This window comes from Diplodia seriata (assembly GCF_021436955.1).
Source record: "Diplodia seriata strain FDS-637 chromosome Unknown scaffold_13, whole genome shotgun sequence".
Classification (NCBI taxonomy): Eukaryota; Fungi; Ascomycota; class Dothideomycetes; order Botryosphaeriales; family Botryosphaeriaceae; genus Diplodia; species Diplodia seriata.
In genome coordinates this window covers 63,479-89,051 of record NW_027117320.1, presented here as the reverse complement: position 1 = coordinate 89,051, position 25,573 = coordinate 63,479, and the positions used below count along the sequence as shown (strand labels likewise).

The window sequence follows — 25,573 nt, the reverse complement described above, 5'->3', positions numbered from 1 at the left end:
GCTTTGGATGGGGTTTGGATTTCCTTGCTGTTCGTCTGTTTGTAGGCTGTCGAATTGATGCCTGAGATTCCATCTTCAATGTTCTCCGTGACTGCGCTATGTGACTTGTGTCGAGATCGCATGGGATTGAGGTGCGAGGTGGACCCCACGCTCACTGAGTTTACCCTTCCGTATCCCGCGAAAGGAACTACTCACCTCATGGCTGGATGGGGATCTTTTTCTAAAATATTGACACGAGCTCTGCTGGTACTTACTCACTTTGCTTACTTGTGAGAGGCATAACAGTCCGCTTCAGGATTTATACACGGATTTCACTATTAGGAAAAACAGCTTTCACTATCACACAAATTTGATGCAGTTCCAATTCTAGCGTTGTATGTGATTATCAGCGTTACGGAAGCATGATGCTTATCGTCATCCCGTCCCAAGCCATCGGTTTCCATATAAGTGATGTAGCTCTCGAATAGAGGATGTGAGTAGCCAAGATCCCAGATCCGGTTCAAAACCAGGGTGCCGAGCGTGCAGTCATAAGAGCTTTCTATTCTTCTATCGTTATTGTCCCAGCAAGCCATGACGAGGGTGGCAGTGCTTCTGCCTTCTGCTCTCATCTCGAATACGTAAGCGATGACACTGCTCGTCCGTGGACGTGGAGTGAATATGACCCCCCATGACGAATATCTGGCTGATGTTTCTGCCTTCGAGTCTCGTCACAGGGACGCCAGTCTGGCTATATTGGCACCATAAATTGAGGACTGCGTTAACCGGATAGCACCTACGCTAAGTTTCTCAAGTATAGAAGTGCGTCTCCGCCTTCATCCGCTTACATCACTCAGACTTGCTCCGCCTTTGGACACGAAGAATAATCCACTCGTAGTGCCTCCCTCCGCCGATAGCTCTCTTCTCCTTAGCACACTCTGCAAGCTTGAATGCTGTTTGAATGGTGGTGCTGTCCAATGTCCCGTCCTTCTGTTCTGCATCGAACTAATATGATGATGAACCCCACCAACATTCCTTGAGACAGAAACCGAACCGAACCCTTTTAATCCTTCACACAGGCAGCAGACCCCATACATCCAATGACCTTCACGGCAAGGCCGCACAGTGTCAGGGTTTTTTCCGTTCCGCAAGTGAACGCTGTTTTTCCACTTGGAAGCATGGCTGAGTAAACCTTGTTGCGACGAAGGAAGAAGGTGAGGTGCCAGCAGAAGCAGCTTTTGAAGAGCCACCATACTTTGTGTCAAGTGCCCGAGGCACGAGTCACGGCGTCATCGAAAGCACTGACACCTCACTCCAGGGGTAGGTGCCCTGTCGATCACCTATATATCGGACGTCTGGGCGCTCATTCGGTTTGCGCACTTGCACCGCAACCCCTCCCCCTCATCCCCTCTGCACCGAATTTCCGCCGTGGCCCGTCTGGGATCTCGTAATCAAGACACGACTACCATGCACCATGCAGCAAGGAGTCTACCATGTGCTTCTTCGACGTGATGTATGCAGCCACTGCATTTTGAAACTACCCAAGTGGATTACCTACAAGTCCTTGGTATAGTGGAATGGGGTGCTCTCCTGGCAACAAAAATGGTTTGGGGGTAATGAAGAAAGGGATAACAAGAAAAAATTCAGCTATCCGTCGGCTCACATGACAAGCCTCCTGTTCGCTGAACACAGGAATGCTGAGGGTAAAGCGCAAAGGGGGAGAACAATGAACCAGAAAACGCCCCAAGTCACCGCAAACAAGTCTCCGATCTAACTGGTCTAAGAGTTCAAGCGTACATAGTTGCCTAGTACGGTCGTCAGTAAATGTGAAAGCCGCAGTCAGTGCTTTCACTCACCTGGGAACTGCCCCTGCCGTCCGTTCACCGTTCCTGTCCACCACTCGTTCTCGTTCTGCGTTCTGGTCAAGATCTGAATGACATCGCCCGTCGTGAAACTGAGATCCCCCTCTGCTTGTGCCTCGTAATCGTACAGTGCAACGCATGTTTCTATCGCAGGGGCGTTGCTGAAACGAGCGGGCTTGGGCTTCGGGGGTGGAGGAGCGGCGCCCTTCGACTTGGCCAAAGCGCCCCAGTTGCTGCCGGTACTGGCGGAGCGCTTGATATCGGAGGTGCCACCAGCACTGAGGCTGTTCGCAACCGTAGGCGAAGCTAAAGCACTGCTGTACGGGGGCGGTGCCTGTGTATCTGCAGAGTCCATAGTAAGGCGGCGGCTTGGCGAGGATGTGTTGCCCTCGATGGCTAGCTGTCTCTGCTGGCCGTACTTAAGTGCCGGTGGACGCCTGACTCCACCAGTCGTCTTGAATTTGGTGATTGCAAGCGCCTCGGCCTGTTCCTTGATATCGCCCCGCTTCTCCTCGAAGCCGGCCTCAATGTCCAGCTGGAGGTTGAAATAGCCGATGTCCATATTCTGCATCTTCTCGTGTAGGGTGTAGAAGACGTTAAGCTGCATGTAGTAGAATGACTGGAAGAGTGGCTGGATAAACTCCCGCTCCAGAGCAAAGAGCTTCGGCAGCTCGTCCTTCAGCAGATCGTTGAAGTAGTTGTATTCCTGCGTCGCCAGCTCTACGTCGTTCTCCGCCCTGTAGAGCGCCTTCTCATCCTTGAGCGACTTGTCCTTCTTTTCCTGCAGCTTCTTGAGCGTGGCCCGGTGGCGGTCGTAGTCAAGCTGCTTGTGGTCTCTCTTGGCAGCAAGCTTCCGGATGATCTTGATAATCTCCATAAGTTCGTCCGCCGGCCTGATGACACGCGTCTCAATCATCTCCAGCTCGGGCGCGAGCTGCTCCTGCAGTTCCTTTACAATGCCCTCGTATTCCTCGCATGCGCGGATGCCTTCGGGGTTGCCTTCTGCCACGAACGAGTCGGGGTCCGACATGCGACCGGAAATGGGCTTGTAGATTTCTTGGATGGCCTGGGAGAACTCGATCTGGTGGGTCAACATGCCTGCGTGGTAGGGTCAGTGAAGCGCTCAGCTGAAGCCGCGGTGGAATGCGAACCATTAATGGCGTCGAAGTACCTGCGCATGTCAGTATGAGGCTGGCGCAGACGGTGGGGCCATGGTTACTTCTTGGACTCATCGTGGAGCTTCTTTGTCTCCTTTTCCAGCTCCTCGAACCGCCGCTCGGCATCGATGTATACGGGGTCTTTGGAGACTTCACCCTGCGCAATGGACCCCCTCGTCAGCTATGTGCGCACCAGGCATGCGCGCGGCAACAGCCGGCAGCGGCGGGCATGGCTGGCGAGGTCGCAGGACTTACAAGGTTGAATTTTGCCTTGACTTGCTGAGGGGCCTAGAGAGCAGAGACATGTCAGGCACCGATCACCGTTTGCTGGGCTCTGGCTGAGCTTTGCTTACGCGAGTGACGCCCTTGGTAAAGCCTTTCCAACTCATGGGTGCGACGGAGACAGGGGCGAGACGTGGGCGAGGACAGGCAGGCGCAGGCCGAATTCTGAAAGGCAGAAGCGATTCAGCGGGAGGTGTTGGTGGATACTGAGGACGGCGCCGGCAGGGTATTAGAGCGAGCCAAAGGCGGCGATGACGACGGTGTGGCTCGGGCGCCAAGTGCGGGCTGTGCCCTTGGGTATCGGACGCGGCTTATGATGTAGGCGTTCCTGTGCTCCCAGTGCAAATCTGGCCGGGGTCTGGCTGGCGGGCCACTCGCAGGCAGCAGGACTGGACACAGGGCGGACACGCCGGGACACGGTGTACGATTATGATCGCGACGGCACACAGCTGGCTGGCCGGAATCCTCGGAATCGCACGAAGCCGCAGCCCGCGAAGCGACCCATCGCAAGCTGCGCCGAAGGGCTTGGCGCGTCTGCTTTCGGATGCCCGGCACCAGCGCGCCACGCACGTGACACGACGCGCGCCGTGTACGCCATGACTTATCAGATCTCGCTTCCTCAAGCTCTTATTTGCCTGCCCGCTCCATCCTCATCAACTTTTCTCCCACTTTTTCAAAATGTCCACCTTCGCACCCCGTGCTGCGAGGCAGGCCCTCTCGCTCAGTGCCCGCCGCGCGTCGCACAGCGCCCTGCCGCGCTCGTCGCTGCGTGCCGCCTCTCTCGCGCCCCGCCGCGGCTACGTCTCCGAGACCAAGCCCCAGAATGCCACCGTCAACGTCGATGCCGCCATCAAGGCTGAGCAGAAGAACTTCGTGCGCGAGAGCGGTCTGCAGCCGAAGGATGCTACAATGCCGACGACGGGCATGGGCGCCGACGCGATGATGAGCCCCAACGCCGGCATCCTCAAGCAGGCCACCGTCATGGATGCCGGCTCCCGCCCCATCTACCTCGACATGCAGGCCACCACTCCATTGGACCCGCGCGTCCTTGATGCCATGCTCCCCTTCTACACCGGCCTGTACGGCAACCCGCACTCGCGGACACACGCCTACGGATGGGAGACGGAGAAGGCGGTGGAGCAGGCGAGAGCCCATCTTGCCAATCTCATCGGCGCCGACCCCAAGGAGATCATCTTCACCAGCGGAGCCACCGAGAGCAACAACATGAGCATCAAGGGCGTCGCGCGGTTCTTGAAGAAGTCTGGCAAGAAGAAGCACATCATCACCTGTCAAACGGAGCACAAGTGCGTTCTTGACAGCTGTCGCCACCTGCAGGATGAGGGCTTTGACGTCACCTACCTCCCGGTTCAACCCAACGGGCTGGTCGACATGGAACAGCTGGAGAAGGCCATCAGGCCTGACACCATGCTGGTCAGCATCATGACCGTGAACAACGAGATTGGTGTGGTTCAACCTATCGACGAGATTGGAAAGCTGTGCCGGTCGAAGAAGATCTTCTTCCACACTGACGCCGCCCAGGCGGTTGGCAAGATTCCTCTCGACGTCAACAAGTCGAACATTGACCTCATGTCCATCTCTGGTCACAAGATCTACGGCCCCAAGGGCATTGGAGCTTGCTATGTTCGGAGACGGCCCAGGGTCAGGCTTGACCCTCTTATCACTGGCGGTGGCCAGGAGCGCGGTTTGAGAAGCGGCACGCTCGCTCCTCCTCTTATCATTGGTTTTGGTGAGGCCGCGCGTCTCTGCAAGGAAGAAATGACGGTAAGCTCAAATCCCTCTTCCTCAATACCCTTTTGACCTCATATGATTATCTGCTTTATACATGCATGGCTTTCTGAAGCTTTTCGGGGGTGTCTATGGTGCTTGCACCGTACCTCGTCTGCGGTGTTGATTCACAGCAGGGGTTATGATTGGATGGAACACACTTTTCGACTCATTTCATCTCGAGTTTGGTTCAACCGCTGACTTGGGCAACAGTATGATACCAAGCGCATCGCTGCGCTCTCGCAGAGGCTCAGAGATGGCCTCCTTGCCATGGAGCACACGACTTTGAACGGTGATCCCACTCGCCACTACCCTGGCTGTGTCAACATTTCGTTTGCGTACGTCGAGGGCGAGTCCCTCCTGATGGCACTCAAGGATATTGCCCTTTCTTCTGGTAGTGCCTGCACCTCGGCGTCGCTCGAGCCCAGCTACGTGCTGAGAGCGCTCGGCAGCAGTGATGAGAGCGCGCACAGCAGTATCCGTTTCGGCATTGGCCGCTTCACCACGGACAGTGAAATTGACTACGTCCTGAACGCGGTCAAGGAGCGTGTCAACTTCCTGAGAGAACTCAGCCCTCTGTGGGAGCTTGTTCAGGAGGGCATCGACCTCAACACGATTGAGTGGAGCCAGCACTAATTTCCCTGTTAATATGCGATTGAGGAGTAATGCAGCGATTATGAATGCGGCGTTTTTGGGTGGACATATGGGCGGCTCAACTGCCCCGGCCGTCAGGGCGGTGTTGTACTATAGTTACGGGATGGGATGGTTCGATATCCTCAGAATACACGTACATGACGATTGCGATGTGGAGAAAAGCATGAGGCGTGACTGATGCAAACTGCGGTTTTTCCGAGTGACAACATGGCTCGTGGGGGGTGTCGCTGGCAGGGGTGGGGGTGAGCTCTGGCCTCTGGCGCGGCAGTTCCGCGTCGGTGTGGGGTTCAACATCCATGCGCGATCTGACGTCCCTTCCCGCATCAACACCTACCAATATGCCGCCGGTCAACGACCGCGTCCTGAACTGGCTCTACGGCGTTCTGACTAACGTACCGCACCCCTTGCCAGTCCCGCAGCTGCTCTCTAATCCCCAGCGCCCCCGCACAGGAATACACGGACGTAAACCGCGCCTACAACGACGCCGCCGAAGCTCTTGCGCAGTACCCATCGCTGTCTCCAAGGACAGATGTTTACAGTACGCCTCTCCGCACCCGCTCGCACCAGTCGCTTCCCAACACAGATGTTCCTATCGAGCTTCACACCCTCTCTAAACACGCCAGTTGTCCACCCGCTGACCAACTTCGCTATTTGCCGCCGCTTCAGCCTACGAAAATGGCGTCCCCGCTCTCATGCTCCTTCTCAGCGGCACCTTGCCCGTCCAATTTCGCGGCGCGATATACCGGTTTCCGATAGCGCTTTGGGTCCCACATGACTATCCACACGAGCCTCCGATGGTCTATGTCACGCCGACGCAGGATATGCTGGTGAGGCCAGGGCAACATGTTAGCGGTGAGGGAAGAGTATACCACCCATACTTGAGCGGATGGGCAAGCTACTGGGATGTAAGTGCTGTGAATGGAATAAATCACTGGGTCATGGAATACTGGCACCACTTTGACTGGGGCTCCCGTAAGCTCTGCGGCGTGTCTGCCTGAGCTTGGTGCGCGTCTTCTATTGGGGAGGTTGCTGACGTTGATTGTAGAAATCGTCTATGTCCGACTTCCTCACCGTCCTCCGCGGCGTCTTTGCAAAGGAGCCACCCGTCGTCGCAAAACAGGACCAATTTAGCACTCCCCAGCCGACAGCAAGCCCAGCACCACCTCCGGTCCCTCCCACTCCAGAAGAGTGGAGAAGGCAGATGCAACCGCAGCCTACAGAATCCCCAGTTCCTACCACTGTTCAGGCGCCTGCCCCTCCCCCAAAACCACCAAAGGATTCGGGCGTAGTAAATGGTAGCCCTCATCCTAATGGGTATGGGCAACAACAGCACTCCCAGGGTCATCTGCCGCCCCTACCACCTAGCATGGGCCAGCCTGCTGGTTATCACGACTATGGGAGACCTCACCCGCAAAATGTTCCACAGCGGCAAGTGAGTTTGACTGATCGGCCTCTCCCTCCAACGCCCCATGACCCGGCAGCTGCCGCGCCACGGCCATTCCAAGCCCAACAATACGGACGTGATAGCCCGGTCAGCCCCATAACCCCCGGCGGACAGCCTGGGCCACCACCAGCCAGATACTCGCAACCACCTCCCTTGCCGCCACAGCAGCAACAACAAGCATCCAGTTACCAAGGACCTCCTCCTGGCCCGTCACATTACGCCAGTCCCCTACATAATCAATATCCACCACCAACCTACCCGCCACCCACTCCACAGTACCAGCAATACCCGCAACAACAACCGCCATATATGCCCACACCGCCAGCCGGTCCCCAATTCGCGCAACCTCCGCCAGCCCAGCCTCCGCAGCCCAAACCCCAAGTCCCCGACCTCCTCACCTCGGAGCTCGACGTCCAACTCCCGTCCCAATCCTCCAATTCCATCCCCCTCCCGGTGCCCCCGGTCCCGCCCAACCCGCAAAAGGACGCGCTCCTCTCGGCGCTCTCGTCGGCCCTCGTCGCGCAAACGACGCAAACGGTCCAGGGCAACGCGGCGGCCCTCCCCTCGCTGCGCGCGCAATCGGCGGCGCTGCGCGCGGCGCACGCCCGGCTCCAGCAGGAGGTCGACCAGCTGCAGCGGCTGGACGCGGCGCTGGCGTCCAACGAGCGCGTGCTGGGCGAGGCCATGCGCGAGGCCGACCGCGCCATGGACGACGCGCGCACGCGCACCGTGCCCGACGTCGACGACACGCTCGTCGCGCCGACGGTCGTCGGCGGGCAGCTGTGGGGCTTGGTCGCCGAGGAGAGGGGCCTCGAGGAGGCGATTTTCTTGCTCGGGAGGGGCCTGGATCGTGGGAGGGTTGGGGCCGAGGTTTTTGTCAAGGTTTGTTTTCCTTTTTTTTTTTTTCAACCCTTACCACTTCTCGTCTTTTTGCATAAATGAAAAGGGATGGATGTATGCTGACGATGTGTGACTGTCGTGTGCAGCAAACGAGAGGCCTGGCCCGCGAGCAGTTCCTGAAGAAGGCGCTGATCAAGAAGATTTCCAAGGGCATGGGGCTGGACGAGAATGTCGAGTACGGACTGCGGTCGGGATATTAGATGCGGTTTTTTATCCTTTTTCCCCTTCTCCTCTTCTTCTTCTCTCTTGTTGTCTTGTCGGCAACCCGCTTTCCTGGATTGGAAGTGAAGAGGATGGTAGCATGAGAGTATGAAGATGGGATGGTGCTCATGTTTCCAGAGGGAAGGGGGGGGGGGGGGTTTGAATCAAGCATCGAACGCCAGATGAATGGGCAAGTAGTTAGTAGTAGCACGGCTGGTGAGTAGGAGATAGAAAAGAGCCGACTTGAACGTAATCACCTCAATTACAAACACGAACTTTTTTTCTTCCGAGAAACTTTTAAGACGTGGATATCTTTCTTCGTGCTATTCATCGTATTTTCATTCAAGGCTTCGTTTTGACCTTTTCCCTAGTCAAAAGCTGTGGAGAAGAAGAAAAGCACTACGGCATAAAGAAGAAGAATCGTGGAAGAAAGAAAGAAGAAAAAAAGAGGAGAGAAATGGGAAAGTGTGGGTGGTATCATTACCTCCCTCCTCATTTTCCAAAATGTCTCTTGCTTCCTTTGGTTTGTCGAATTAAGAGAATCCTAACCGTCCACCCATGATATTCCAGGTGGGTAAAAACCAAACGCCAAGCACCATGCAAGTTTCACATTCACGTACAAGCACGTAAAAGCCCCCCTTCCTTCCCCGCGTAAGAAGACAGGGCTCCCTCAGTGACGATCAATCATCGGTTGTCAGCGGGGCCGCCGACGCCGCCGGCGGTGTCGCCGGGGTCCTTGGCCTCCTTGCTGAGGTAGTCGGGCTGCTCGGCGTCCTCGTACTCGGCGATGAGGTCCTGGACGACGGCCTTTGCCTCGTCGAACTCGGACAGGCCGTCGGCGAAGGGGGCCTCGCGCTTGTACTGCTCGAGGAAGGCGTTGCGCTTGCGCAGGCGGTCGTACTGGAAGAGGATGCGCTTGAAGAGGGTGGCGACGCCCGTGTGGTTGGCGAGCATGAGGCCGGAGACGCGGTGCGACGACTGGACGTAGGGCGACTTGCGGGTGAGGGCGACCTGGATGGAGGCGGGGCCCCAGGGGATGAAGGTGGCGAGCTTGCGCTCGCGGATGCGCAGCAGCGACTTGTGCACGTCCGTCGGGTCGGCCTCGCCCTGGATGATGTTGAGGATGGAGATGTAGCACGACGTCTTGGACGGGTTGGTCGACACCATGCGGTTCTTGGGCTGCAGCAGCCGGCGCATGACCTCGAGCACCGTCGTCTTGCGCACCGTCTTGGCCGACTCGACCTGGTCGCCGGTGAAGGGCGTGTACGAGGTCATGAGGAAGTGGCAGCGCGGGGTGGGGATCAGCGAGGCCACGATGCCGACCAGGTCGTTGTGCATGTAGCCCGGGTAGCGGAGGGTCGTGGTCGAGGCGGACATGACGGTCGAGACGAGCTGGTTGGTCTGCTGGAACGAAGGCTCCTGGACATGCAGCGTGTTGGCGGCGATGCGCGAGAGAGCGCCGTTGTCGAGCACGACGACCGAGTCGGCGTTCTGCGTCAGGCGGCGCATGGAGAGCAGACTGTTGTACGGCTGCACAACGACGTCGCCCGCGTTCTGCGTGTCCGGGAAGACCGAGTACGTCTGGATCAGCTTCTTGGGGAAGCGGTCGTTCATGCGCTCGAGCAGAAAGGATCCCAGACCAGAACCGGTACCACCGGCGATCGAGTGCAGCAGCATGAAGCCTTCCAGGGAGTCGCTACCGTCGGCTTCGCGGTCGATCATGTCCATGACTTCCTCGTTCACCGACTCGCCCATGGCGTAACCTGCGGCCCAGTTGTTGCCGGCGCCGGTGCCATCCTTGTGCACGTAGAAGTTCTCCGGGTTGTAGATGTTCTTGTAGGGGCCGCTGAGAATGCCGTTGATGACCTGTAGAGCGCGCGCGTAAGTTGGAGTTGTCGGGGGACTTCGTCTCTTCCACGTACACGAGGCTCAAGATCGAGGAGAATGGCGCGCGGAATGTAGCGAGTGTCGTCAGACTGAGAGGCCTGTTAGCATCGTAGCCGGCTCTCCTGGCAATGGAGTTGCGGGGGGAACGTGCCTGGTAGAAGAAGACATCCTTCCGGTCACCGCCCTCGGTCGCGAAGTCTTCGAGGTTGCCGTCCTGGTTGATGCCGTGCTCCTGGCAAAGCTGCTGCCAGAATTGGCTGCCAACTGTACAGGAGTCAGCTTGGTGTTCATCTCGGAGTAGCGCGGTGGAGAGCTGCGGGGAGACGGCGGAGGAGAGCAGACGTACCGCTGTTGCCGCACTGGCCGGCCTGGAGGGTTATGATTTCTCTGCGAGAGGGTCAGCGCATGATTTGGGGCGTGGACGCGCCATGGAGCAGCCGTACCTAGGCATTGTGGAGCGTGGAGATGTTGGGTGAAGCTTCAGGCGCGAGAGACGCGTTGCGGGCGCAAACTCGCGTTGCCCAAGCTCAACCGCCCGACCCACGTCACTCCCGCCCTGTCACGCCGCCCTCTCCCGACCACCGCCCTGATCATCAACCGTCTGCTTGAAACTGGTCCCAACTCACGACACTGGCGCTATGCCTTGCTCGAAATCCGCCGCTGAGCAGGACATGGCTCCACGCAGCGAGCAACGACTTCTCTGCGGTGCAGCCGTGCTGTCATGTTTACCTGCGCAGCGTTGAGGATCCAACACCCTCGCCAATCTCGCAGTCGATATGCAAGATGGTTACATGGTGACATGGCAGCGAGGGCGTTCTATACGGACCTAAGAATAGCTCGTGGCGTTGAAGGAATACAATTTGCCGGACGAGTCACCGATGGCCTCGCCGACTCTATAAAGTCGGTCTTGCTCCTCTCGACCTTCTCTCGCAACACCCTGTCATTCGTTGTTTCCATCACCATGAAGCGAGGAGCCTTGGCTAGCGGACTGATATCCGAGGACTATATTATCCCTGTCCACGGCTGTGCCAGACATGAATATCTGCGAACATACGACGACGTCCTGGGCCAACTCGGCACTCTTTATCTCACTGGCCTTCTTACATATACCCATCTCCTTTGGGTGCGCGGCGAATCTATTTGGGACTGGAGGCCTTTCTTCTTCCTCCTCTCCCCACTGACCGTCGTCGTTCAGCATCTCTTGGCCACCAGTACTGTATTCTTCCATTTTTTCCGCTCAAAGCTGAAGTCCGACGAGCACTCGTTCGACATTCGCATTCCTCTACGAGTGCTCTTTGGCCGCGTTCCGCCTACTTCAGCAACAGAGCCCACGGGCGAGTCTCTCTTGCCCCAAGAGAAAGCGTCCTCTCCACCAACACCCACTCATGCCAACGACTTCTCAACCCTACTTGGTCCCGCCAAAACTCTCGGGGTCCTCGCGCAGTTCGCCAGCCTCGTATGCTACATCACCTACTGTGTTTTCAGCATTAGGCTCTTCCTACGACGCCGCTCGCACGACCCCGCCTCTCTCGTCAACGCCGATTTTCTCGCTCTCCAACTCTCCATAGCAGGACTGTTCCTCGCCTTGTTATCACTGCCTTACACACCCTTCCTATCCATCCGCGTCTTCACCGAGCCGGTCCCCGTACTGCCTCCATCCTACCGCAAAAGCACCCTCCACCGCGTCATTCTCTTCTCCCGCGACAGCTCCTCCCCCGCCCTCTACGCGCCTCGCTACGCCCCCTCCCTCTTCACCTACCTCCAACAATTCCGCCAAATCTTCTACTTCGAAGCCATCAACGCCTTCCTCATCTTCACCGACCTCGGCACCGTCCCGCCCATCCCGCTGCACGCCGTCATCGCCAACTACGACTCCTTCGGCGCCATACCGCTGCCGCCGCTGCGCGAGGACTACTACTTCGTCGAGGTGGGCGGCCGCCTGCTCTTCGCGGCCTTCATGCTGCGCGGCGTGCGCGAGGCGGTGCGCGGGCGGCGGCTGTGGGAGAAGGAGGCGCTGGCGGCGCAGCAGGCGTTGTTGGAACCGCCCACGGCCACCGGAACATCATCATCTTCTTCTTCCGCCGACCCTTCGCCTTCCGCGTCGTCTTCTTCTGCTTCTGAGGAGCGGGACGGAGGTGTTGTGACTGTGGTGTGGGCCTGGGTCAAGACGTTCGCGGCTGACCCGCTGGCGTACACGCCGTCCATCTCGACCATGTTTCCCTATCTGATGGTCGCCGGTAGCGCCATGGCGATATGGAACCGTTTGTGGCCGCAGATGGCGGACTGGGAGAGGTGGCCGGCGGATGTGCCGTGTCCGGAGCAGTGGAGGGATCCGTTGGTGGGGAAGTGGGAGGGCTTGTGGGAGTGGTGGTGGTTGGGGGAGAAGTTGACGAGGGATTGAAGGCTGGGGTGTGCGGGTTTGCTGGAAGATATCTCGGGAGGGGTGATTTTGGGGTGGGCGGTTGGCATATATTCTGGTGTTGTGTTGTTGCAGTGAAGTGACGATGTTCGCGTTCGGGAGGTGGAAGACACAGTGGTAGAAGCAGTAAGCAATGTGACGGAAGATAATGAATATGCAAAGCTAATGAGGATTCAACCCGATTAGTCGATGTGAAATTGGAAATCTCAGTGTCCCGACACTGGGTACAGCCGCAGAAGCGGCAGTTGAAGCGTTGATGTGACCTTTGAATGCACGTTGAATTATCCCAACGGGCTGGTCTTACGGTACCCCGACCTGCACAAAAAAGAAAAGTAAGAGAAAGGCCACAAGGTCCAGCTGCGAACCGAAAATCGAATTTGCAAAAAAAAAGATGCGTGGACTGAATCCATTCGCTGCGTGGACTAAATCCATTCGCCCCGTTGCCCACCACATGCGTGGACTAAATCCCTTCGCGATCGCCCCGCGTTATCCATCACATGCGTGGACTTGACTTGTTCCCTTCGCCCCGCGTTACCCACCACATGCGTGGACTGAATGCCTTCGCCCCGCGTTGCCCACCACAAGTTTCGCACCCAGGTTCCGAAACCAACCCTCCCTCCTCTTGCAGTGAGTAGCTCGTACATGCAGGTCCTGCGGCAACGGAACCACTGCACCCCTACGAGTGACCGTCTACTTTGCTGACAGGAAAAGTAACCCGCATAGTATATATAGATCAATTCCACAACCTCCCCAGGCAACACTGCGACACCCCGACGCGAGGTCGACGCGATAACACGCGACACGACGCGTTGCGGCGCCAACCGGGCGCTGGGAGGCTACTGCGCACCATCTCCACCAACTTCCTTTGGAGCAAAGGCCTTTCTCGGTCACCAGCCCCAGAATACATACGTTCCCCCACCATCAACACCCCACGCATCTTTACAGTGGCGATCAAGGAGGATTCAGAGCCCGACATGTCGACTTTTTGGAGGTGCCGTCCTTGTGCTACAGCAGAAGAGGGTTACTGTTTGGATTTGGAGGTAGTCCGTAATATGGTCTGTGTCTAGCTTCGGTATTCAGGTCATTGTATCGCCTCGTTCATCAGCAATAAGTTTCAGAAATGCTGAGTTTTAGGCAAAACGAGTTAGTCACTGATGCCGATCTCACCTTTCGGGATCGAACTATCAACTGAAATCTTTGGTTAAAGGAAGCCGAAGAAGTGAAGTTGTCAAGGATGGTCACATGTGACGATGGCTCTCTTATCGCCGGGGATGAATGATGTATTTCGAAGAACAACATGCAGCATTATATGTTGACAAGGCTGTGCTTCTATGATAGATTATGGCGTTTAATGACATAGGACTCAAACTGCCTTCACTGCCGCTATCTACACAAATCAGCCTACCATCACCGCCATTAATGCATCTTCAACACAACTGCCTCGTTATCACTCTCACATATAATACTTTGATGTATGTCTTATAATTAACAGCTTTTCCATGTCTTATACATATTTAAATATGTATGGGACCTTACCCGGTTAGCGATGGGTGAATTCTGGACAGCGGAGTTACTTTGACTGCGTCTGTGCTTCGAACAGCAATAGAAAGCAACTTTCGTTGCTTGATCTAAGTGAGAGCGGCATTTTATGTGCTCCACACAATCTATACCACTCTTCTAAATTATTTGTTGGAGCGATTCAGCGTTAACTCACTACTAGTACGCATCATAATTGGGTCATGATGTGGCTCATTAAAATCAATACTCGCCAATACTCGCCTTACTGAATTAGCCCGACTAGACAAGCTCATGGATAAGCCGGACCAGAAGAACGAGAAGTCTTGGTGTTGTCTCCCTTTGTTCCTTTCCTGATATGGAGCAGTAGGCATCCGACGTGGCGTGTGGAGGGGAACGGATGCACTTTATCTCCCTCCATGTCCACGCGCCTCTCCCAGTGATTGTGAAGCGTGACACGTCAAATGGTTCACCAATCCTTCAAAATGCTTGTGATTGACCGGAAGTAGACTTCATGCATCATTTCACTGATGTGAGGTTGCCGTACAATCCGGCATCTATTGTATGAGGTAGTTTCCTCACCTCGAAAGGCAGCCTTTTCCACAAGCTCACTTACAGGTGCCCACCAATTTCCACCTCATGCCGCTCAATAGTGAAATGAGTAGGCCGGTCGGCGTAAGCTTCAAAAATTCAATTGATGTCTCAGTGCCCCCAGCCTTAGTGTCGTGGGTCGCCGCCTTCCAAACGTACACAGCCTTAGTTCCAGCCACCCATGTCTTATACCACTGTCTTGCCTACCGGCCATCCCGTCCGCCACCATTCCGCCACTGCCACGCGCAGTAGGTAATGTGCTCATACTGCGTGGCTGGACTTGTCTCTCCATTTCCTTCCAGAAGACTCAGCGCAGCCACTCGTTGGGAATCCCTTTCGATGGGTCGTAATCCAGCGCCACGAGATCAGGTTGCTGCTGCTGCTGCTGCTGCTGCTGTTCGGCCTGGCCGTCCTCCTCGCCCACGAGGTCAGCCCAGCGAAGCTCGTAGCTGAACACCGTCCGCCTGAGCAGTTCATCCTGTCCACAACAGTCAGCACGTGCGTCATCTCCATCAACAGCCCCAAAGCCTTCAACAACCAAAAAAAAAAGTCGAGAGAAAGAAAAGCGGGAAAGGGGAAAAAAAAAAAAGGAGACCACCCACCCCCGGATCCTCCTCAAACATGACCTTCTCCATAACGCTCTCCCCCAACTTCCTCACCCGCAACCCAGCTTTCGTCGCGACGTCGAAAAACGCCAAATCCCTCTCAAGCAACCACGGCCTGTACGGCGAGAAGAACACGTACGCCACCGCCCCTTTCTCCCTCTTCATCGTCCTCCTCACGCTCTCCACCAGCTTCCCGTGCTCGCTATGATTAAACAGCAGATCCGCCAGTATCAGCACATCAAACCCCTGTTCCCCGTCGGGCAGGTGCGCCAGCAACGGCGCCGGGTCCGCGCCCCACAGGTAGCCCTCGACCTTCAGCACGTGTGGGGAGAGGGCCGGGTGCGCGTGGGCGGCGTTGTGGCGCAGGTTGTCGACGAGGTCGGCGTCCGGGTAGTCGGTGCAGACGACGCGCGACGCGCCGCCGCCGGCGGGGAGCGCGCAGACGAGGCTGGGCAGCCCCGCGCCCGCGCCCAGCTCGAGGACGGTGCGGTTCCGCACCGTTTGCTGCGCCTGCGCCGAGCCGGCGGCTGCTGGCAGCGTTTCGAGGAAGCGCGAGATGGTGCGCGCCGCGTTCCAGATGTGGTGGCCCTGTTGTTTTGTTCACTTTTTGTTGGCGGTTGGGTTCGTGGGGGGGTTGGGATGGTTGATCTGAGACGGAGAGGCTGGACGAGGTTGGGGGTGAGGGGAGGGGCGGGGGAGTGGGAGGTGGTGGAGTGAGACTTGGTGTGAGGATGCATGTCGGACTCGGGTTTGTCTCTGGTGCTTCATGTGCTTCGCATCCGGAAAAGACGAAAAGGAGAAACGAAGAAGAATACGTAAATCGTCCAAACGGTGATACGATGCGGGTCAAGAAGGAGTTGCGGCATCCTGCCGTTATGTGGAGCAGACAGCAAACGCAGGATTCTGAACTCCAGAGAAAGATAGGAAGAAAAAAAAAAAGGCAGGAAAAGAAAAGATGGGTTGACGACGCCAACAATAGAACACGCCAAATTCAAAAACAGTATGCAGAAGAGATTTGAAAGAGTGAGACCGCACTTACCCAAAGAGGATTGAAGCCCACCAGCCTGACCTTCAATTCCTCGCCCGACTCCAGCTTGTGCGTCGCATACGTCGGCGGCTTCTCTGGCTGGAAGTAGCCCTCGGGTTCTTGGAAGAGGTCCAGGCCTCCTGCCTCATCATCTGACGACATTTCGATATCGATCTGAGCCCGGTGGCTACCACGAGCGGCTTGAGTTCAGAACGTTGCCAAAAAAAGGTTGTGGAGGTTGGGTTGATCGAGGTGAGTCCTTCGCCGGCGGCAAAATGCCGGTGAATTTTTCTTCGGCCCACGGCACGTGAGTGAGACTGACAGGGTGGTTGAAAAGAACATATAATTTAGTTGAGGAATCTGATTATAATAATGTAATAGCAAATAACTCAAGGAGAAATCCTATTGGCTGCAGCTTCATGGAAATTGTTGGCCCGAGGAATGTAGGTGTTTAATTAAATCAATGCCCTTGTCTGTACCGCCCCTTCGACTTGCCTGACTTGGTTAGCCGTCGTCGCCATCTAACCATGCCATTGTCGCAGCAACCATCGGAAATATCGAGGAAAGTAAACTCTGCACAGATTTCAGAAATGAGAAAGACGTTGGTCATCGTGCTTGCTTCTCCTGCCATCAGCAAGAAGTGAGTTAAAAGTAAGTAGCTACAAGAAATAACAAGACAGCTGTCTTGCTCGGCCGTACAAGCATGACGTTCCCCCAGCTCGACCCTTGCTTCTCATGCTTGCAACTGAAAAGAAGAATATTGTAAAGGTCTTGACGCAACACCCGAAGAAATACTTTCGTATCAAAGCGTGCGGTGAAAGCAACCCGAAATCGCCACATCGACCGTGCGGATTCTTCACAACACCGAAAGATGATTCTCCAGACGGGAACATTTCAGACTCGCTCATGTGGGGCGAGGGAAAAACACACTAAATGATTCGCTGCGCAACGCTTCCGTATATACTGTACAAACTGGACCAAGGTAAATATTAAGCCACAAGAAGGTTGTAAACAAGCCGTGCGCCGGGGTATAAAGCATAAATGCCGGGCGCAGTCCATGGCTTAGTATTTTTATGCGTCAGTGAGCACGTAGCTAGCAGTTCCAGAAGAGACAGAGACCTGTTGCCTTCGTCAGCGTCATTCTTCTTGTGAGGAGTCCAACGTCTCGTGCACTTACCGTGCAACCGTCGTCATTGCAGGAGTCGTAGCTGCTGCCCGAGCAGAAGCCCTTGCCGACAATGTACTTGCAGGTGCCCGACATGTTGTCGCCCTTGAGCTCAATGTTGAAGTCGAGCTTCTCAAGCGTCGTAGGCTTGTTCTGGAAGATCGAGAGCCAAGCGGCGCCGTTGGAGTAGCCGACACCAAGGTTGATAGGAGCCCAGTTGCCGATGGGGGAGTCGCCGTTAGACCAAGTGCAGCCGTCCTCGACCGAGACACCAAGGGGGTTAATGTAGTACTGGGCTGAAGTGGCCTTGCCCTTCCACTGGTAGTAGCTGGTCTGCTCGGGGCAAGTGAGCGGCTGCAGCTCGCCGGGCTGAACGTCGATGGGGATAACCATGGCCTCAGTACCTGCAAATCGGTCAGACAAAAACACTGTTTTAGTAGAATCGGAAAAACTTACCAGGGTAGTCGGTACGGCAAACCGCGGCCTGCTCACTAAGCTCGCTCCGAACCTGAACGGTAACCTTGTCGGAACCCTTGATGCAGAGAGTCTTGAAGTTGGGGTTGGTAAGAGTGAGCTTTCCATCCGAGCAGAGAAGACCACCGACGGACTGGCCAGTGGCACCCTGGGCGGTGGGCCACTGAGCCTTTTGGTAGCCGGCAGGGCAGGCATAAGAGCAGTAGGCGCCCTCAGTGCAGCAGCTGTCGCCGAGGCACATGTCGGCAACGGTGGTCATGATGTCGTCGAGACCGCTGGCACCAACAATGTTGGCCGTCTGGACACCGATCCAACCACCAAGACCCATCCAGGAAACCGGCACGGCACCGTAGTCGCTGGGGAACTCGGAGCAGGGAATGTCGTCAGGGAAGTCCGAGTCGAGGCCCTTGGCGGAAGAGGACGAGGAAGAAGAGCTCTTGGTGGGAGTGCTCTTCGCAGCCTCAGAGGTGCTGGACGGCGAGGGGGTGGGCGTAGGGGTAGGGGTGGAAGAGGAGGCCGGCGGGGTGTAGGCGGCAGACGAAGTCGAAGCCGGAGGGGCCGAGGAGCTGGTAGGGGCCTCGAAAGAGGCGGCGGCAACGGAGAGCTCGCCATCGGCCCAGATAAGGCGGCCGGCAGCGATGCCCTCGTCGCACTCGGACTGAGGGATGATTGCGCCGTTCAGCTCGCAGACGGTGACGACTTCCATCTGGACGTCGACGTCCTGCCTCTTCTCGACCTCACGACGGGGGTGGAAGTGGGCATGGCGGTGACTGCCAGATCCGACGGCCAGGGCCGAGGCGGTAGCCAACAGGGGCAGGGTAGCAAGGGCGATGTTGCGCATGGTGAAGGTTGCTGGATGCAGAAAGGCTGAGGCAGTAATGGCGGTTTATAGCACTGGCGCGAGATGAAGTCACAGTGCTTGCTACGCGCAAAGGTCAGACAGGCTTAAGCAAATACGAGGCGGGTTGGGCTCACAGTAGGGAATGCTTGCACGACGGGGATGTCTTTGGCGAGCAGGGCGTGGCGCAGCGGTGATTCAGGTGAATCTTTGGCTGTGCAACGACGAAAAGGAGAGTGGGCGGCTGTAGCGACGGTTAGACGATCAGGCTGGGGCTGGGGGAGCAGCAGGCGGGGAGCGGGGTGGTCGACATACGAGAGGTGTATAATGAACGTGGGTTGAGCGCAAAGCCCAGGTCGGAAGCGGAGGGTAGAGAGCGACAGTGAAAGAGAGCGAGGTTGCGCGAGCTCTTTACAGCATCCGTCGGGGGGAGCGGGCCAGCAAAAAGGCGTGAAGGGAGCGGCGGCGTGGAGGTTTTGGGGAAGGGCCCGGGGGACGTCTGAGCGTGCGGCCGGGATGTTAGCTGTGGCATTCCCCAAAACAGAACGCCTTCGTGCCTGGCAGGAGGCCGCCCAGGCCTTAATTGGCTCGTCCAAGGCAATATTAATCTCGCGCCCTCTCCGCATCTGCGCCGCTTCCACGTCCGCCGACGCCTGCTCCAGCCCACTCCGCCATAGTCCGCACGTGTCGGGGACTGCTCACCTGCAGGCCTCACCAGAGGCGATCGCACCCGCGCTGCTCGCGAATCCGCGGGCTGCCGCGCGCTCAGGAGGCGGTTCCAAGATCGCCCAGGCTGGCAGACTTCGGGCCAAGACTCCGCCGGCTGCGTGGGCTGTGGAAATTGCTGTGCTTGGCGATAGGGGATCCGCTCGTGTCGATGCCGCGCAAATCGTCCAGAGGAGCCGCTCCACGCCGGCGCTCCACCGCGGGGCTGCCCGGCCTTATGAGGGCTGCTATGGCTCACATCTCGGAGCATGCAGCGCCTGTGCGACGCGCATCTCGCAGCGTCCCGTTCGGGCAGGTGAGGATCGCAAGAGGGGCGGTCGAGGAATTGCGAGGTCGAGCAGCTAGTTCCCTGCGGCGATCCGCAGCGCGCACGCCCCGGTCTGGGGACCCGAGTGGCCCTGTCCCTGACACATCCCAGCGCTGGCTCTCTTTGGCGACTCGCGGCCCCAGTCAGCATCTTAATCCGGGTGGCTGCTCGGGTACCTGGCGCTAGTGCGCTCGATAGCTGCGTGTCATGGTCATGGTCATGCAAGGCATTCCACCACCATGACACCCTGCCCAATTGCGTAACCGCGCAATCTTCGGGCCCAAGTCGCCACGGCAATCAGAGTCAACTCATTTTTGCAACAGATGAGGTCACTGCTCGCGTGGCCGCCGGAATGCGTCTCGGCCAGACCGCGTCCTTCCTGCTCGCTGTTACACAGCCGATAGCCCGCTGGCGCAGGTACGAATCGGAATCGGGCTGCCTGCTGCTCGAAGCCGCGTGCATTCCAAATGCGAGCCCTGCCGCTGACAGGCGCCACTCGTCCAGATCTGCGCGCCACCATCGACTCCGGGGAACGTCGTCGACGGCCACCGCTCGAAGGCCGTCGACGTCGGATTGCCCGGCTGCTGCGTGTTGCCATGATGATGGCACCACACGCGGGTGATGCGCTGGCCCGTATTCACGCAAATCTCCCGCCATGCGCCGTCGTGCAACGCATATAAGCGCCTCGTACTGCTCCACGCCGTTTCCGACGCCGGTCCCAGCTGTTGGTAGGGCGAGCCGCTTTGCTGCAGGTACACGTCGCGCAACGTGCTGCTAGTCTCCAGCGCCGCACCCAAGATACGAGCGCTTTCGTCCTCCTGCAGATCGCAAACTCTCCTCCTGCATCTCTTTCTGCCGACGCTGAGCAACATCGCAACGATAAGGCCAGGTCCGCCAGCCACCGCACTCAACCTCTACCACTCGTTTGCCCTCGTGACCATGCTACCGTTCCATCGCGTCAGCCCGCCAAACTTCGGTCCGTGCTAGCTTCTGAGACGCGTCGCCGCGGCTTTCTGGATCGACCTCCGCCCTTCGCACGTCCTCAAGCTTCTCAACGGATATCTGCCGGCCCTACGAAAGGGCCAAGCACGAGGAATGATGCGAGCCACGTATGCGATCCTTCTACCGACCACATGGCCCGTACAAGGCCTCTTCTCCACTTCATGCTCAACACCCACCCGGACGAACCGCGAGACACCATCGCCGTACGAACCAGCGCTTGCCGTCTGATGTCTCTGCCGTGCTCACCTTTGGCAAGAACCATTGTTTGGTTTGGGCTGCCCGACATGCCATGCAAGGGAGCGCATCCTAGCATTGACAATAGACGTGGCCATCGGATTCTGACACTCAATGGCAAGTTCCCGATCCCGTCAACTGATACAGCAGAATTCTCGTCTACGTGGTCGAGCATCATTGCGCAGATGTTCCATAGCCCACGTTCCCCCACCTTTCGACCATGGCACGAGCTTTCCGTGGTGAATCTGATAGTTGCTGCAAGTTACTGTTCGGCGGTGAGCAAGCAAGAGCATTGGGATTACAGGGCGAAGCGAGATTTGGTGCAACGGCAAAAAATCCTACTCCAGGTGACCCGGCAAAATTTGAGACGTTGTGTTGTGCGTCGAGGCTTCTGCCACTTGCACGTTACTGCAGCTTCCTCGACTGCCCCGCACCTGCTCACGAGGCAGACGATGGGAGCGTCAGGCCACAACTGGCGCATCCGAGCTGGCTGGATTTGGTCCTCTCTCGCTCACGTCGGCATGCCGTCGAGCATCGGGTCATCCGAATGCTTCATTTGCTGTCGAAATGTTCGGCGCTCCCCATTCAGAATCAGCGCATGGGAAAGTTTGGTTGACCGCACGCGCCATTCTGTGGTGTTCTGGAGGATCATTTGCCATGGCAATTAGCGGCCGAACAGTGCATCGCCCGATGCTCATGCGACGATAAGAAAAGCTGTGATATCCCCCGAGCCAGGAGCAGCGCATAGAGAGATGAACAAACAGATGTCCTGACTTGGTAAGTACTATTACCAGGTAGCGCCCCTATTTGCCGTCCCAAGCTCTTCACCACGCTTGGCGTCCAAGTCTGGTCGTCGTAGACCCTGTCTAGCCGCCGGCTTGAACACTGCTCATTACCGATGCACCCCATAGGGCCTATGGTGTGCCGGGATCCGGTCCGAAAGGCCTCTATTTTGGCCCGATGGGGTGCGCTCGAGCAATCAGTGCCGAGCATCCTTTATTGATTGCTTGTCGATGGCAATCACCGACGGATCAGTTGCCTGTGGGGTTCTGGGTGCGCCGTCGTAGTTGGACTCCGCGACTGGAATGCCGTGTGTACCGGAGATGTTTGTTGGAAGAAAAGAAGGTTGTCAGGGGCTCTGCGGCGGCTGCTTGTGGATTAGCTCGCGCTTCGCCTCACGGCCGAGTGGGGACGCAGGGTGATTGCTGCTTGGCGAACGCAATGCCGTCGCCCGGCGAAGAGAGTCAAGAGCATTAGCAATGGCCACGCGGTATCGACTTGGCCTTTCCACTCTGCAGAGAGTGATAAGTAGAATTGGCTACGAGTCAAGATGCTCGGCAAAGGTCGTGGAGATCCGATCAGATCATTGGACGCGGCGATTACTGCCCGGCTCTTCCGCCTTCTGATTGCGGGGTTTACTTTTGCGCCCCGGTCGTCCCGCCATGCCGTCATCGCTGCTGACTTTCTGAAGAACCACGACGACTCCAAACCCGCAGGGCGTCGAAATCTGGCTTCGGCAGCTCGTTAGGTCTCACCCTCTGCATCAATTCCTTCCAGCGCTCCTAAAGACCGCATCAGCTTACCTCACCCATCTTTATTGTTCTGTTCCCGGGCCCTTGTTTCTTCTCCCTTAAGAAGGAGCCGATTTGAGCATCCACACTCACATTTGAAGCTCCTCACCGAAGACAAAGTGAAACAGGAAAAGACGTATCAATGGTCCCAAGATGCTCTCCCTCAAATCATCCATCCGTCTCCTGACCACCGTATTTCTACTTGCCATCTCCGGCCATGCTTCAGCCCAGTCCCTCGGCTTCGACAGCCGCGAAGCCACAATAGCCACCGTCCACCACGCCCTATACACCGGCCTCTCCTCCTGCCGCGAGGTGGTCTCGTCCTTCCTGACCCGCATCGAGACGCACAACCCCAAGATCAACGCCATCATTGCCCTGAACCCCGCCGCCCTGGCCACCGCGGACGCGCTGGACGAGGCCCTGGCCCAAGGCAACGCCACCGGCCCGCTCTTCTGCGTCCCCGTGCTGCTCAAGGACAACTTCGACTTCGCGGGCCTGCCCACGACGGGCGGCAACCTGGGCCTCGCGTCGCTCCGCCCGGCCGCCTCTGCTTCCGCCGTCGCCGCGCTGCAGCGCGCCGGCGCCGTCGTGCTGGGCAAGGCCAACCTGCACGAGCTGGCGCTGGAGGGGCTGTCGGTGAGCTCGCTCGGCGGGCAGACGCGCAACCCGTACGACGCGTCGCGCACGCCGGGCGGGTCGTCGGGCGGCAGCGGCGCCGCCGTCGCCGCGGGCTTCGCGGTGCTGGCCACGGGCACCGACACGGTCAACTCGCTGCGCAGCCCCGCGTCGGCGAACAACCTGTTCAGCGTGCGGCCGACGCGCGGGCTCGTGAGCAGGAGCGGCGTCATGCCCATCTCGTACACGCAGGACGCGGCGGGCGTGATTGCGCGGAGTCTCGAGGACGTGGCGGCCGCGCTGACGGTCATGGCGGGGGTCGGGTACGACGTGGACGGCGACAACGCGACGGCGCTGATTCCGGAGTCCAGCGTGGGCGTGGACTACGGCGCGGAGCTGGCGGCCGCGTCGTCGACGGGTTTGGACGGCGTGAGGCTGGGGTTGTTGGAGCCGTTCTTCAACCGCACGGCGAGCCCGGAGAACGACCCGGTGAACGAGGCCATGGACGCGGTCGTCGGCGCGCTGGAGGCCGCGGGCGCGACCGTCGTCCGCATCAACGACGCGGCGCTGTTCAACGTGACGTCCATGGCCGCGGAGCTGGACACCCAGCGCTTCGAGTACCGCGAGTCCATGGACGCGTACCTGCAGAACCCGGGCCACCACGCCTCCTCCAACTCTTCTTCCTCGTCGCCTCGCACCCTCGCCGACATCTACGCCACGAACAACACTTCCGGATCGGGCGGCGCCGGCAACGGCTCCTTCGTCGTCATCCCCGCGCAGTACGAATACGTCACCACGTCCCTCCGCTCCAGCACCGCCAACGACACCTACGCCGCCGTCCAGTCGGGCGTGCGCAACCTGACGCTCGCCCTCGCCTCGACGCTGTCCGCCCATCGCGTCTCCGCTCTGATCTACCCCGAGCAGCGCAACCTCGTCGTACCGGTGGGCTCCGCGAGCCAGGCCGGCCGGAACGGCATCCTCGCCGCCTTGACCGGTTCCCCCGTCGTCACGGTCCCCGTGGGATTCAGTGAGGCGACCGAGGAGGCGCCGCTGGGCGTTCCCATTGGGATGGAGATCTTGGGCCGACCGTGGGACGAGAGGGGGTTGCTGGCGGTGGCGAAAGAGGTGTGCGGGGCGCTGGGGCCGAGGGCGAGGAGGAGGTCTCCCGAGTGGGCGAAGGGGTTTGTGGAGGCGAAGGAGTATGAGAGTGTGCCGGTGGTGAGTCCGGATAGGGGGAGTGTGCCAGAGGCATATCCGCTGGGGGTATTGTGATGGCGGGGATTAAGTAAGGGTGTAGTTGATGGAGGATTGCGTGTTATGCTGAAATAAGACAGTAAGAGGACCGCGATGGTGTAGCAGTAGCATGCCTTGATGATTATAACGAACTGTGTTTGCTCTAAGTTTCTAATCTTGACAGTTTGTTAATGTCGCCTGGTGTCTATGTTTACAGAGCCTTTCTCTCTTGCTTAACGTACGTACGTGACTGACCGCATATAAGAATCATTCGCAGACGGAAAATCTAGCTCTGATGTTCACGCTCATCGATAAAAGATCAGAAAAGAAATTGAAAGAGAGCGTGGCGACAATCGCTACCGACATTCTGTGATAAATGATAATGAAAATACGCGTTGCACTACTTACATATGTAGTTGGAACTGGTGTCTGGATGCATATGATGTGTCTTTGATTCACATTTACGTCCGGACGTTTGATCTAACCGCTTAGGTAAGAGGGCTCGGAAAACTCATATCTCCGTCCAGCCATTCGCTTCTACTGCCCACGATCCTTGACAGGATTTGACCCGTCGGAGGTCTTCAACAGAGTAAGGCGGAATACTGGAAGAGAGTGTGTCGGTAATATGTTACGTGGAGCCTGTGCATGCGATAAGTGAAAGAAAGAACGAGTAAATGTTGAAAAAATGTTGCAAAATACTAAGTAGTGGGCTGAAGATGGCCTCGGAAAAGTCGAGGAGGGCACCATCCTCTCTCAAGGCCGTAGAATGATCTTGTGGATCCGTGAAGCAGGTGTTTGAATGTAGACGTAGGTTCAAAGTCATATGACAATGCCTAAATGTTGGTTTTACTAGCAAAACTCGACTGTAACATATCAGATGGAACGTGGTTACCAAGAGGTAAGTTTTTGGGTGCTCCAATGTGGCGGGTGGGCCTGGAGTTTGACGTTGTCCCTCATCGAAACTGCCGCAACAATGCACTCACCATCTATACACTCACCGCGCTACATCGGGGGACGGCCATCACCCCGAGCATTCAATGCAAAATTGTTAGGCCCGGATTTGCTAATTATTTTCTGGGGACCGCGGAGGGATTCCGCGCCTT

The 25,573-nt window shown here is 57.4% G+C and overlaps 8 protein-coding genes across 8 annotated transcripts; 4 read left to right on the top strand and 4 right to left on the bottom strand.

Annotated features, from left to right (window-relative positions):
- Positions 1–1,755: 1,755 nt before the first annotated feature.
- Positions 1,756–3,384, bottom strand: hob1 (BAR adaptor protein Hob1; the record flags this gene model as incomplete). The annotated part of the gene is made up of 6 exons (XM_066781875.1): positions 1,756–1,781; positions 1,833–2,936; positions 2,990–3,009; positions 3,058–3,152; positions 3,251–3,283; positions 3,349–3,384. The coding sequence occupies 6 exons, from the start codon at positions 3,382–3,384 to the stop codon at positions 1,756–1,758; spliced, it is 1,314 nt and encodes a 437-aa protein (XP_066627687.1).
- A 571-nt stretch (positions 3,385–3,955) lies between these two features.
- On the top strand, positions 3,956–5,698 carry NFS1 (cysteine desulfurase; the record flags this gene model as incomplete). Its single annotated transcript, XM_066781874.1, has 2 exons — positions 3,956–5,059; positions 5,276–5,698. The coding sequence occupies 2 exons, from the start codon at positions 3,956–3,958 to the stop codon at positions 5,696–5,698; spliced, it is 1,527 nt and encodes a 508-aa protein (XP_066627686.1).
- A 1,771-nt stretch (positions 5,699–7,469) lies between these two features.
- STP22 (Suppressor protein stp22 of temperature-sensitive alpha-factor receptor and arginine permease) lies at positions 7,470–8,260 on the top strand (the record flags this gene model as incomplete). The annotated part of the gene is made up of 2 exons (XM_066781873.1): positions 7,470–8,042; positions 8,147–8,260. 2 exons carry the CDS (start codon positions 7,470–7,472, stop codon positions 8,258–8,260), a joined length of 687 nt encoding a protein of 228 aa, XP_066627685.1.
- A 685-nt stretch (positions 8,261–8,945) lies between these two features.
- TUB4 (gamma-tubulin) lies at positions 8,946–10,599 on the bottom strand (the record flags this gene model as incomplete). The annotated part of the gene is made up of 5 exons (XM_066781872.1): positions 8,946–10,127; positions 10,184–10,237; positions 10,300–10,412; positions 10,495–10,535; positions 10,592–10,599. The coding sequence occupies 5 exons, from the start codon at positions 10,597–10,599 to the stop codon at positions 8,946–8,948; spliced, it is 1,398 nt and encodes a 465-aa protein (XP_066627684.1).
- Positions 10,600–11,109: 510 nt separating this feature from the next.
- Positions 11,110–12,549, top strand: SLS55_010489 (uncharacterized protein; the record flags this gene model as incomplete). Its single annotated transcript, XM_066781871.1, has 1 exon — positions 11,110–12,549. One exon carries the CDS (start codon positions 11,110–11,112, stop codon positions 12,547–12,549), a length of 1,440 nt encoding a protein of 479 aa, XP_066627683.1.
- A 2,431-nt stretch (positions 12,550–14,980) lies between these two features.
- EFM7_2 (Protein N-terminal and lysine N-methyltransferase efm7) lies at positions 14,981–16,467 on the bottom strand (the record flags this gene model as incomplete). Its single annotated transcript, XM_066781870.1, has 3 exons — positions 14,981–15,151; positions 15,276–15,866; positions 16,318–16,467. The coding sequence occupies 3 exons, from the start codon at positions 16,465–16,467 to the stop codon at positions 14,981–14,983; spliced, it is 912 nt and encodes a 303-aa protein (XP_066627682.1).
- Positions 16,468–17,376: 909 nt separating this feature from the next.
- Positions 17,377–18,785, bottom strand: SUN4 (Sperm-associated antigen 4 protein; the record flags this gene model as incomplete). Its single annotated transcript, XM_066781869.1, has 3 exons — positions 17,377–17,424; positions 17,483–17,874; positions 17,927–18,785. The coding sequence occupies 3 exons, from the start codon at positions 18,783–18,785 to the stop codon at positions 17,377–17,379; spliced, it is 1,299 nt and encodes a 432-aa protein (XP_066627681.1).
- Positions 18,786–22,775: 3,990 nt separating this feature from the next.
- Positions 22,776–24,509, top strand: SLS55_010486 (uncharacterized protein; the record flags this gene model as incomplete). Its single annotated transcript, XM_066781868.1, has 1 exon — positions 22,776–24,509. One exon carries the CDS (start codon positions 22,776–22,778, stop codon positions 24,507–24,509), a length of 1,734 nt encoding a protein of 577 aa, XP_066627680.1.
- Positions 24,510–25,573: the final 1,064 nt, after the last annotated feature.